Source organism: Papilio xuthus, unplaced genomic scaffold, assembly GCF_000836235.2.
Source record: "Papilio xuthus unplaced genomic scaffold, Pxut_1.1 DF824888.1, whole genome shotgun sequence".
NCBI classification, from domain to species: domain Eukaryota; kingdom Metazoa; phylum Arthropoda; class Insecta; order Lepidoptera; family Papilionidae; genus Papilio; species Papilio xuthus.
Window position 1 is genome coordinate 2,086,569 of NW_013533761.1, and position 13,052 is coordinate 2,099,620.

A 13,052-nucleotide genomic window follows, 5' to 3' on the forward strand; every position below is an offset into this window, starting at 1 on the left:
GAATAACGTGTTGTTTGTAGAATGATGGTGAAAGTTTTAAATCATAGTGATATGTTTAGATACTTTAAGATATTTTTGTTTGCACTTATAGTGCTTAGTGTAACAGATTCAGTGAGGGCAAGAAAATTTTCGTCTTCTAGACACAGTTATCCAAAATCGGGTGGTCTTTCTGGCGGCGGAGGCCACCATTATCCTAGTTCTGGTGGACTCTCTGGAAACAGTCGCGGATATCCTTCATCCGGAGGTAGCCATGGGTACCCGTCCTCTGGCGGAAGTCATGGATATCCTTCATCTGGTGGTAGCCACGGGTACCCATCGTCTGGTGGTAGCCACGGGTACCCATCGTCTGGTGGGAGTCACGGTTATCCCGCATCAGGTGGTCTATCAGGATCTGGAAGCCACGGATATCCAGCAAACAAAGGGCTATCAGGATCCAATACTGGCCATACTACCAACGTACACTACCACTACAACTACAATCCACCACAAAGGATTTCGTACGCCCCAGCACATGGTGGCCCTCCTGTGAGCTACCCTGTGTACCGTGGCGCACCGCCGACCTATGTTTACCAATATAAGGATTCCGGAAGCAAATATGGTACGTTGTTGGCTGGGTTGGCACTTCTTAACCTAGGAACCCTTGCAGGCGGACTATATGCAAACAGACATTCCAATTACAAACCACAGCCTGGCGAAATTTGTAAATTCGGAATTAGAAAAGCCAACGGGGATTACGAAGAGACGAAAATCGACTGTAAATTAATAACAAGCTTTATATTTGAGGAAGAAGCTAAGAAACCAAGCGGTGTGCAGAATTCCACTGTCACCACTACAACCGTGACCAATACGACTGTTGTGAACACTACTAATTTGGCAGAGGCTCCCCCTCAACCGCCCGTTGCCTTTCCACTTTACACAATGTTGCCCAATGGTACATTGGTGCCGGTCAATGGAACAATGTTCAATGTAACCTCGATGAATAATATAACGAATGCAAACGACAGTGCGCCCGTGGGCAATGCAAACGCATCTACTGTGACGTCAGTGACGACGACGACAACAAACACAACGGTAACGAATGCGCTGGACGTAAAGGGAAAGCCGGTCGACGTCACGCCAAACATGAAGTGCTATGTCATCCGGAATTCCCCATCTTCGAACATGCGCCGCAGCGTCCCTTGCGGCCTGTTGCAGACTTACGCTGACCAATCAATAAAGAAAAACTCTGCATCAAATCACCTACCGTCCGTGACAATTCTAAGTGTAGTTTTTGCAATTTGTGTCTTATACTAGTTACTACCCTAGATATTAAGCTTCTCGCCTATTTTAATATTTAAATCTCGTTTGACCAGTTTCAACTTAACTTCACTATCTGTTTATTTTTATAATTAGTGCACGTAGAGTTAATCTTTATTTACTTGATTTAAGTTTTATAACCAGTTTATCATGATTATAGAGTCATTTGTCAAGTTAGACATTCTCATTAGCTGATTCACAATCCTTCCGTAACCCTCCCACTACGTCTTCTCTCCACATTTCTCCTGTCCTCCGTCTACCCCACTGCCTTCAATGGAGCTCAAGATTTAAAAATAAAATAATATTGTAAGCGGCAATTATATATTTATAGTTATCAATTAGAATAACCAAAATCTATGACATTTTTGGAAGTGTTATTGTATTGTATATGAGATATTTATATAAAAGTATTTTTTTATTATTAAACTTTGTTTCAGACTTATTGTGTTATAATTTTTATCATTTAAAATTTTTTTTAGTTAGAAATAAACCAAAACTAGGACGTTGTGTAGGTGATAAGAACAAAGCAACACAAAAAAGTACCACAGAACCTTAATGTTTTAGCTCACGTAACAAGCAATACGATTTGCGGCGTAAATTAACATCAAAACTGGCTAGAATTACTTGTATTGATTTTAAAAATCATACATGCGTGGATGCGGAAAATATTCTTTGTTAATATAACATAATATATTTTCCTTATCTATTTAGTACTTTGGTAAAAAATGATTCGAGAATTGATGCCACATTGATACAAGATGGCGGATAGTTGTCAGACGTTTACAATAAATTAATTAAATAATCACATAAAGTGCGAATGTAAATTGTTCGGTTAGAACAATTCCCTGATGATTTTTACAACTTAACTAATTAGCGTTTACTCTTTATCGATTATGCAAAGCACGAAGTGTTAGCGCTTAGTTACTCTTATAAAATTTAACATTTGTAGGAAAATGTATGGGTATTTTTTTGTCTAATTATTACTGATAATGTTGCGTACTTTTTCAGTAATCTAATCCATTTGAACTGCACTCCTCTGGATTAGGAGTATGTTTTTACAAAAGGAATGACTAGTTAATGATATGTGAGTAATGCCTATAAATAAAATAAATATAAGTAAAGTTAACCTTATTACTTGTAGACGAGAGAGTATAAAGATGACTTCGTAAGTAATCTTCGTGCTTTATTGAAGTTGCCATACATATTTGCAAATAAGTAGGGCAATTGATACTTCTATACGATTTTAATTATGATATAAAGATATGAAAGATTGAACGAAAATGTAAATTAGTATACTATTCTTTAATTTCCATTATTGTTAATATTCAAAACCTAAATTGTTTGTTTTATTAGTGACGAAATCTGTTTTCAAGTGCACTGATGCATGACAAATTTTAAAATATGGCGTGTCGTAAATGAAACAAGGGAGGCGAGAAATAACACTTGTGTGCAGAATAAAATTCTTACAATTGTAACATTACTTCAATAATGTTTTTAAGAAGTTTTGTCCTTGCGAAATTATTATACAGCTTCGGTAACAAAGGTGATAATCGCAGTAACTATCCAATGAGTATTGTACTGACGTAATAATAACGAGGTGTGTCATATTTAGGTCAGGTGTCTCGCATAATGAAAACCCTCCAGTCTACTTACTTCTATAAGTTGTTGCCTGGGAGTTTTCGTCAAATTTTTATCAAATCTAATGTTTAAAACTATTTTGTATGTTTAAATACAATACTGTTTTTGACTGAGATGCGCCGGCCATATCAATGTTGTTGAAATAAATATTTAGATTAACATAAATGGGTACATGTCTTTGGTTTAGACAAACAAAATGATTATCGCTTCATGTTTTAACCAAATACTAAAGGTCGCCCATTGGTTGAAATTCGACAGAATTCTTATGAAATATTTTCTAAATCTTATATAAAACATTCTCGTGTCACAATTTTCGTTCCCATACTCCTCCGAAACGGCATGACCGATACTCATGAGATTTTGTGAGCATATTGAGTAGGTCTGAGAATCGGCCAACATCTATTTTTAATCCCCCTAAGTGTTAAGGGTAGTCCACCCCTAAATTTTTATTTTTAAGACAAACACGCGGACGGAGTCGCGGTCGACAGCTAGTTTATTATTAAAAATATCTTTATCCACTTCCGTACATTAACTGTGTCAAACTTCAGTCAATCTCAAAGGATTTAAGAAAACTGAATTATAAATACATCAATTAACGTATTACCTTTTCCATTGATTTTATATCAAACAGTATACGTATACAGCATACGTATACAGTTTTTAGTTATGCAAACATGATACCAACGGGTATCATCCCAACATAACAAAGGCGCATTTGAACACGATATGTGACAAAAAAACAACTTGATACTTAATAGTTGTGAGAATCAAAGCTTATAACCGAGGAGGTATAATAATTACAGTATAAACGTGGCATAACACAAGTATTTCAAAGATATATAAATATATAATTTACATCTTCAGTCTTATTATTATTTTTTTATATTAAAAGGTGGCAAACGAGCGAGCGGCCACCTGAAATCGCTGAAATAGCGAAGTGACCGTTGTCCATAGACATACGCAATTGCATATGCGTTGCCTACCTTTAATCGACGGAGGAGACGATGCACAGAAAGAAAATATCTTCCTTTTCCATGCATCCCCTCATCCAGAAAGTCCACTTCCACTTCGCATCCTTTCCTTATAAGAAAACGGGTGGGAAGGGAAAGAGGACTAAATTAGGCCTCCGGGACGCACACTCATCAGACGGAACGCGGAATTGTTTCCACTTCACGCCTGTCTTCTTCGTGGTCGTGGTATTTCACCGGGCAAGCCTGGCCAATTCGTGCGAAGATGTTAAAGCGGGCTCTACCACTGTTGTGTATTTATAGTCGGTTCTTATAAATAATGTTTAATACTGTATGCATCTCTTGCATAAGCAGTTGTGATGGGTAAACAAATTATAAATCTTGTATTCATAAATCAAAGCACATCGTGAATAATATAAACAAGATGTCTTAAGCACCAACTGTAATGTATAGCATAGAATTAACATTCTTATAATTCCTTTTCAATCACATTCAGCAATTTCATATTATAATTGAGCCTGTATCGCACAGGCTCAATTATTATATGAAATTCTAAAGCGAAACACTTAAAAAAAACACTGAAAATATTTTTAAAGGTAGGCACCGCATATGCAATTGTCTGTCTCGTATGTCTATGGACAACGGTCACTTCACTATTTCAGCGATTTCAGGTGGCCGCTCGCTCGTTTGCCATCTTATGTCATAAAAAAATAGTAAACGTCACTCAATTTTTAACAACAGTATACGTTAATTTTATTTTATTTAAGTTTCTTTATCAAAATATTTTCCCAAAAGACTCGCCAGTGGCGAAAGGTGAGTATGGTCATCCGACCACGTCGTTCGAATCCAAAAAAAACTAGATCCTAGAGTAAGCATATATACTTAGAACGTGTTTCCAATAGTACAAGAAATTAATATATTAACAGATTTTTATTAACATTTTAAATTTAAAAAAATCTATCCCAATAACCAGTTGACACAAAATTACGATTCCTCAGACCGAAAATGAAAATATTATTGTTAATTCATGATACCTTTCATGAAATCAGTAATAGACCCACAAAGACAAAGTTATATTACATTCTAAGAGCATGATAAACTGTTGGCTGGAATGTGAAATTTTTCATCCACTATAATTTCATATCATTAGTTTGAACTCTGCTATTGTGAAACGTTGTAAATGTTGTATGTTCCCATTGTTGAAATATATGTACATACGTCCCTCTCTTTCTCGTTAAAGAGATTAAGTGTTTTAAGCAGGGATTCCACTTCAAGTAACCTGCTTGTAAAAGCAAATAGCCCAAAAAATATTTTTAGGTTCTTTGTTATAATTCATATTGTATCTTTGTATTTTACAATTCGTTGCAATATATGAGTACCTGTTAGGGTTGCTACCTTTTGTTTATATACTGCGCTTAAATTCATAATTCAGGGCGTCTCGTCGTTTTTTACGTTGTCCATTAAGGATATATGAAATAACTAGACATGTTTTTGGCTTTAGTGTGTAAATTCATTAGTCATTTGTTTTTGCGGCGCCACAGTTCAAGTCTATGTTTATAAAAAGTTGATAGCTCCGTCATGAAGACTGGACCTTCAATTGGTTAAATATGTTGGATGTTCGCAGTTAATCTTTTAATTTTTTGATAACACTTCGTACACTAATTACAGTAACGAGAAAAATAAATGTGTCCAATTAAATAAAAATATCTAAAACAAACATTAAAATAATACTTTATATGTTATTCTGTCATGATTGACTTTGAATGATAAAACATATTATTTTCCGTCAAATATGTAGCATCCAACTACCTAAATAACTAATCTGTAGTTGTTTTATTTCTATTCAAAATTGTGTTCATTAAAATCTAACTCGAATTGTAAAAAGCTTTGCGTGTATGCCGAATAAAAGTGGAAAATGGTTTTATAAAAAGGAGCATGTATTGTTATAATGGCCATTGACCTCTGTGTCACTTTAGTGGTCGGTTTTAATTTGCCTTAGCGTGACAGTGTAAACTGTTAGAATTATCGATTCGTATTTTATACTTTTAATTAGGTTAATGTTCAACTTTTTTCGAAGTTGACAGTTGAAGAAGGGAGAGTTGTTCCTTGCTAGAATCCAAACATTTACCATAGACAAACCGCTTTAATTGAAAATTCCAAAATATTTTTGAACTGATACTTTTGAACTACTATATAAAATAAGGCACTCATTTTTTTATAAATATCATTTCATTTTATCTCAATTTCCCTAAATCTTACTAATATTATAAATGCGAATGTTTAAATGGATGCATGAATGTTTGTTAGAAGGTATCTCGCAAATAATTTCTGCAAGTATCTCGCTGAAATTTGGCATAGAAATATGACATAGTCTGGAAGAACACATAGGCTACTAGGTAGTAATTTATGTTTTTATTTAATTCCGTGCGGACAGTGTAGCGGGCGACTACCAGTGACTAATACAGTGAAATGTAATGGCTGCCATTTATTGAATTTGATGTTCTTTTGTCTATGAATTTCGACTTTGGATTGAAACGAACAGTAGTAGGATAAACAATGAATGTTGTCGATGGACTTATTAAAAAAGTACGTAAGTGTAGATAAAGCTGTCGTAACCGTGTCGTGTGAATTAGGTTTGCTGATTACTTTTATCTGTAATATCAAGAAGATATTACGTTATGCCACTTAGTTGATTAAACTTAGATGATAATTGTAAAAGTATTGAAAAGGGATGTTTGCGTGACTTTTGAATTTCCATGTAAATCTCTTACAATTTGCCAAGGCAATTTAAAAAGATTTTCTTTTATTTAGAACGCAAAAACATTAATCAATTATTTGCTATTTAAGTATTTGCTAGAACAAGACAATATTTAACTGTTTTCACTTTTTATTATAATATAACTAGATGTCGCCCGCGATTCCATTCGCGTAGATTTTAAAAAAAAACTTAATCAGTTGCCTTTGTTCTTCCAGACTACGTTCTATCTATGCCAAGTTTCATCGGGATGTGTTCAACCGTTCTGGAGATGCCTTCAAATGAACATCCATCCATCTAAACTTTCACATTTATGATATTTTTAAGGTTAGCAGAATGAGGAAGTTGCCTCTGATAGATTTTTTTATCAATCAATTTCGTTGTGGGTCTTCAAGATACAAGGTCGCGGTTTTCAACGCAATACCAACAATTTAATATTAGTCATCTGGACTCTCCAAGCGATAATAATGAACTTTAAAACATAGCGTAAATAACATAATAATATAATATAATTTTTATAACAATGTACTATAAGTAATTATGAAAAGCAATGAAAAGTACTCTTTTGTATTGCAATATGCGAAAGTTTGTATTGGTTAGCAGTTCAAAATAACATGCGACGGCAAATATTTGTACAAATGTTTGTAAAACGTGTCATATCGAGTTTGCGTGGTTGTAAGACCACTTTTCCACTAGCCGTGCGACTATTATTTCTATAAGCAATGTATTTATTTCGACTGGCGTGGCACCGTTTAAATAATTATTCTATCCTTGAGATAAATCCGAAAATTGTTTTCATTATTTTGTATTAAACGGAGTGCAATAAAAAATTTCAATCGCCTTCAGATGCGGTTTTATCGGTTAAATTTGACCAAATAGATTAAAAATGGTCATTAAAATTCCCGGAGATATGTAATACTGGTTCCAGATAAAATATTGTTTGCGGCCGTTGGTATAATAAAGATCTAACAGTGTGTCTGTTGACGTCATGCAGTTTTAAGTCAACAAAAGGGTTTTGCAGGGATAATATCTGCGTGCTGGGTGTTTGGTGCGGGCGTGGGTTTGCTGCCGTTGTGCGGTTGGCACGCGGCGGTGGGAGCAGCTCCCGGCTGCTACTTCGTCGAGGTGATGGACTACAATTACCTCGTCTTCCTCTACTTCGCTACTATCGTCACCCCCAGCGTACTGCTTGCTGCTTTCTACGCTCATATCTATCGAGTTGTTGTCAAACAGGTAATTTTAACATTCCAGCGGGTATCTTCTAAAACAATTATTTTCACTCATACGATAAACATATATCCGTTGACGAAATTCGAGGAAATTGATGAAAAGTTAGTGCAATTAAAACAAGAAAATTGCTTTAATTTTTTATCAGCGATACAAGTCAATGCGAAGAATTCAATTCTATTCAATTGCTCGTTTATGGGCCATAAATTATGGCTATACCTTTGCGGATAGGTCCAGTGTCAAATGAGTACGAAAATGTAATAGCTTGAATAGCAGTATAATTTAAAATTTAATTGGATTTGTTACAATCTATAAAGATGGGTTTTCTTAAAATATTGTCTATTGTGCTTAAATATTAGAAACCAACATGATGATTGAGGTGTCGTTCTATTTAGAATATTTTTGTATTATTTCAGCCCCAATGTCATATGTAATACTTGGTTCTTTTTGCGGGTGACAGATGAGTGCGGTGGTGACAGTGGAAGGCAGCCAGGGACGCACGTCAGGCGGCACGATGCTGCGCGTGCTGGGCGCCGCGCAGAAGCGCGAAGTGAAGGCCACGCAAAACCTCGCCATCATCGTCTTCTTTTTCATCATCTGCTGGATTCCGCTCTACACGATCAATGCCATAAAGGCCTTCATGCCCGAACTGGACATTCCAAACCCACTAACTTATTTCTGTATAATTTTCTCTCATCTCAATTCCGCCATCAATCCATTATTGTACGCGTATCATTTGAAAGACTTTAGGGCTGCGTTGAAGGGACTGATCTGTACCGTGTTAGGCCGAGGTGTACCGATACCAGCGGCATATAGACCGCCCGTGCCGATGAGAAGACCAGCTCTAGAAAGATGTAACGCTCTGAGGGAGAGACCAAGGGTATACGTCAATTCTCCAGTATGGTTGCGTCAGAGGGAAGCCGAAACCACTGTCAATGAAGACAAAAATAAGTCCAAAACTGTTACGACTCCCCTGGGTGCAGATACGGAACCGTTTCTAGACATACACATAGCTGATAGTTCTAGTGGACGGCATTCACCTGAAGGTCGAGAAAACAATCTGTATCTCATAGACTCTAATCCAGAGAGATGCCAGAGTCCGTACAAAAAAGTGGAGGAGTTCATACGGAGAGTGCGCAGTGTCGGCTCAGAGCACAGCTGACAGGACCATAACCGGGACATCCCCGGATAGTAGATTTATGAAAAAAAGCTTTAATTTATTTTGTAAATGTAGCATTTCTAGATAAATGACACTATTGAATGTTGGTCACGTATTTATGAATATTTATATTTTTTATTTTGTTTTTGAAGCCTCTATATTGAATGTTACGCTGGATGTGCTTGTTGAGTCAGACGGTCAATTACAGCTGTGGACATAATGCTGTTATTAAAAGTATTCGACATTTTAACTTGTTTTTATTCACATTCCAAATATGTATTTAACAAAGCACTTTCGCGACGTCAGCTGAGTTAATTAATTAATTGAATAATTGTTGTGTGTTTGTCAAATAACTTTGACATTTACCAAAAACGATTTTTTGTTTAATTAATTTACTTAAGACGTTCCGTTTTAGCAGAAGTATTCATAAAAAGAATATAGATATTTGATTACCTAAATACGTATGCGTTGTTGATTGGTTTCCATCTAAACGATTTTATATATTTTTTTTTTATTTAAATTCCTTGAAGGTACAATTTTGTTGAGTTTTATCCTTTTCATTTTTAAATTAATCGACACTGTTGCTCGGACATTGCGACCTTGGGTGTGAATAACGTATGACATTGAAATAAATGTTTAATTCGAGAATTGCAGAAATCGTATTTCTGAGAGAAGTGCGCCATCTATTATACATATAGTGTAACTCACGATATTCACATATCTTCTATAGACACGGATGTTGACAAAAGATGGCAGTATACACAAATAAAAATGATAAAGTAAAATAAAATAAGAAAATTAAGTATAAATGAATCTATTGATAAAATTTCTACACCTTTAAAGAAACGTAAATTTTCATAAACTTTGAAATCCCTTAGCGTCGCAACTAAGCAATACTTTGGATAGGATAATTGCGATTAAGTGGTCATAATTTTGTTAAAGAAATCTGTAGCCTTCGTTTTCACACATTTTACGTACACCCTGTATAGTTTTTGTTACCGCCCACTCTAGAAATGACTTAATTCTATCCTCCAACAATTTGCATAATTATACGACAGCTTTCTTCATCTTGCTATTAAAATACGAATATATTATTTAATCGATTCTGGAAAAATAATTACTTCCTTTTATATTTCATTATTGAATAAAAAGTCTATCAAGATGGCTAATTTTATGAAAAAACTTAAGTGTAATTTAATGGAAAATTCACTACAGAGTCTGATTTGGTTAATAAATCTTGTACCAAATATTTGTGGATTTTCATATTTTGAGAGTAAGGCTGGAGGTAAAAATATAATTTTTATGCATTTTTTTGCCTTGTTTCGAAGTGGTTGCGCCCACCTTATTGAAGTTTAAGCTTGAATTCCGCTTTAAGGAAACGGACCTTTTAAAAAGTCACTTCACTGAGTTAGAGTTTGCTAGGTCATCAAACTTAATAGCCGGACAGACCATTTAGTTTGGCCGGACACCCTACATTCCACCGGCCTAAAAAAACCTAACATAAGCCGGTCAACCCGGCCACTGTTTATTTTGGCCGGACATGCAATCAAAAAGCCTACCTATGTCCGGCTTTATCCGGACACCTGGCAACGCTCCACAAAGGGATGCCTTTAGCGACAAATAAACGTCAATTAGTCCGGTAGGAAGTTATTAAATGTCTATGGTAATTATTTGAATTTGTTACAGCCCCATTTTTTATTTTCTCCATTGTATCGACAAGTTATATTGTCTTAATGGGTACTGTGGTTTATCTGATACGTTTCACTAATGGATATCTTGATACAGTAAAGAGTTATCTTAACATATTAGTTTACACCGTCGTATGGAATGCCTGGAGATGGTTATGTTTCGAAAGGTGAGATTCATATTAATCTTTCGTCATAATTTCAAATAAATTTCTTAAACTAAACGTAAATAAATAAATTATCAAAGAATTGTAGTTGTTACATTGTTAAGAGGTAACAATGTTTGTCTTTATATATATATAAAAATCAATTCCTGTTCGTTAGTCTCGCTAAAACTGGAGAACGGCTTAACGAATTTATGTTATCTTGGTCTTGAAATGTTCGTGGAGGTCTATGAAAGGTTAAAAAGGTGAGAAAAGTTCGAATAATTGCAGGAAAAACCCTCCAGGAAACTTTTTTTTAATCACGCGTGGACGTAGTGGCGGGCGACAGCTTTTCCAAGATAAATATATTTTGTAAGTCAGTTAGTCTTTAATAGTAATTTGCTTTTATTAATTTTCAGAAAGGGATTAAGGAAAGTTTTGAAGCTTATAAAAAATAACAATGATATGCCTATGCAATTCGAAAGAAGCACTGGGAAACGTAAAGGAATATTTAAATATCTAAAAACGATTGTACTTATTTGCTATGCATTACATTTTTTTAATGAAATTCTCATTTACTTGCCAAAAAGGCTTGCTGAAACTGACGAATTTTCTATAGTTTCTTGTGTGGGTACGTGGTAAACAAATAATTATAAAAAATAATAGAATCTTTGTTTTTAGTGGTAACACAAAATATGCGTTTTTAGGAGAGCCATTTTAGTGTACCTTAATATGATTGAAGTGTTCCTATGTTAAGACTATATTTCAGGGATGACAAACTAATCATCATCATCATCATCATCATCATCAGCCTATACTAGTCCACTGCTGGACATATGCCTCTGCCATGGCACGCCACTGAGCGCAATCCTCGGCCACTCTCATCCAGCTCTTGACGAACTAATGACTGTGGCCAAATAAACCAATATTTTGCACACGTCACTAAGTCATGAGCAAACTTGAATGATCCCTATACTAAGGTTATTATGGAAATCATTGCTAAATAAGTTTTATGTTTGCAGGCTTGGAACCGATATCAGAGAGTCCAAACAAAGAAATTTGTAAAGCATTACTTACTATTCAATTGTTTGGAGCAATGGTTGTAGTAGTTTCCTATGATACAACCTTTTTATTCTTATTCGGGTACACAGCGTCAATGTTTTCCATTCTTAGAGAGGAGATAATGTCATTAGATGTTAGAGACGAGGACACTGAGAGACAAGAGGTTGTCGAAACTGTTGAAAACCGCCTGAAGAATATAGTGAATCGTCATTCTTTGACTTTGCATACAGTTGAGAATATCCAAAATATATACAACTTTAGCATCGGAGTTAGCGTTGGAGAGGACGCTATTACGATGTGTTTATTTTTCGTAATGCCATTGAACGTTAGTTTGAATTTTATCCCACTTTTAATACATGATTTCTTAGCGTTTTTCCTATATTGTTATCAAGGTCAGAAGATAACTACAGCAGCTGAACGTTTTGAAATGGAAGTGTATTCTTGCGGATGGGAGAATTTCGGTGTCAAAGAACAGAAAATGATACTAACCATGTTGAGACAATCACAAAAACCGGTGATAATAAATGCAGCATCTGTAGTTCCGATTTGTATCTATACGTTTGCTTGCACAATGCAGAGTATTTATAAATTCGGTGCTGCATTCAAAAGTTAAAAAGGTTATAGACATATAATTAAAGCATATATTAAGCAACTATAGAAAAATTAGTAGTTATTCTGTTATAAACAACCTACATTGTATTTGTCTTTTATTGCACTAATTTCAAGATCAGTAGTTCTATATAACCATTTGCACAGGATTATAGAAGAATTAATAGATGTTGACAAGAAAGTTATACAATCACTAGATTAAGTGATTTTAATGATATTATGATCCATTATAATATTATAGAATTTATACAGTAAACTGGTATAAAAACGGTTAAACACTTGGGTATATTCGTCCGGTGGCGGCATCGACTAGTTTCGAGCCCATCGGGGGCCCTTCATCAGGGTGAGTGGTTGAGTTAGCGACTGGCCGCGTCCGCGAAATAATACCAGTCCCACTCACCGTGATTGGTTCGAAATTAGTCGGTGCCGCCACCGGACGATTATACCCAAGTGTTAGCCGTTTCTATATAAGTTTATTATAATGTCTCACGAAAGTTCGAGTAATTTAAC

The 13,052-nt window shown here is 35.2% G+C and overlaps 3 protein-coding genes across 3 annotated transcripts in view; all 3 read left to right on the top strand.

The window, feature by feature from the left end:
- AdoR (Adenosine receptor) overlaps positions 1-9,279 on the top strand; it is a 49,504-nt gene extending 40,225 nt beyond the window's left edge. The window contains exons 2-3 of the mRNA XM_013325084.1: positions 7,679-7,890; positions 8,345-9,279. Coding sequence (XP_013180538.1) covers positions 7,679-7,890; positions 8,345-9,046 — 914 coding nt within the window. The 3' untranslated portion in view covers positions 9,047-9,279. The remainder of the gene's footprint in view (positions 1-7,678; positions 7,891-8,344) is intronic.
- On the top strand, positions 7-1,734 carry LOC106127101 (uncharacterized). The gene has a single exon (XM_013325085.1). It carries the CDS (start codon positions 22-24, stop codon positions 1,291-1,293), a length of 1,272 nt encoding a protein of 423 aa, XP_013180539.1. The 5' UTR covers positions 7-21; the 3' UTR covers positions 1,294-1,734.
- Positions 9,280-11,105: 1,826 nt separating the features above from the next.
- LOC106126980 (odorant receptor 10a-like) lies at positions 11,106-12,546 on the top strand. The gene is made up of 3 exons (XM_013324891.1): positions 11,106-11,137; positions 11,291-11,502; positions 11,894-12,546. The coding sequence occupies exons 1-3, from the start codon at positions 11,106-11,108 to the stop codon at positions 12,544-12,546; spliced, it is 897 nt and encodes a 298-aa protein (XP_013180345.1).
- Positions 12,547-13,052: the final 506 nt, after the last annotated feature.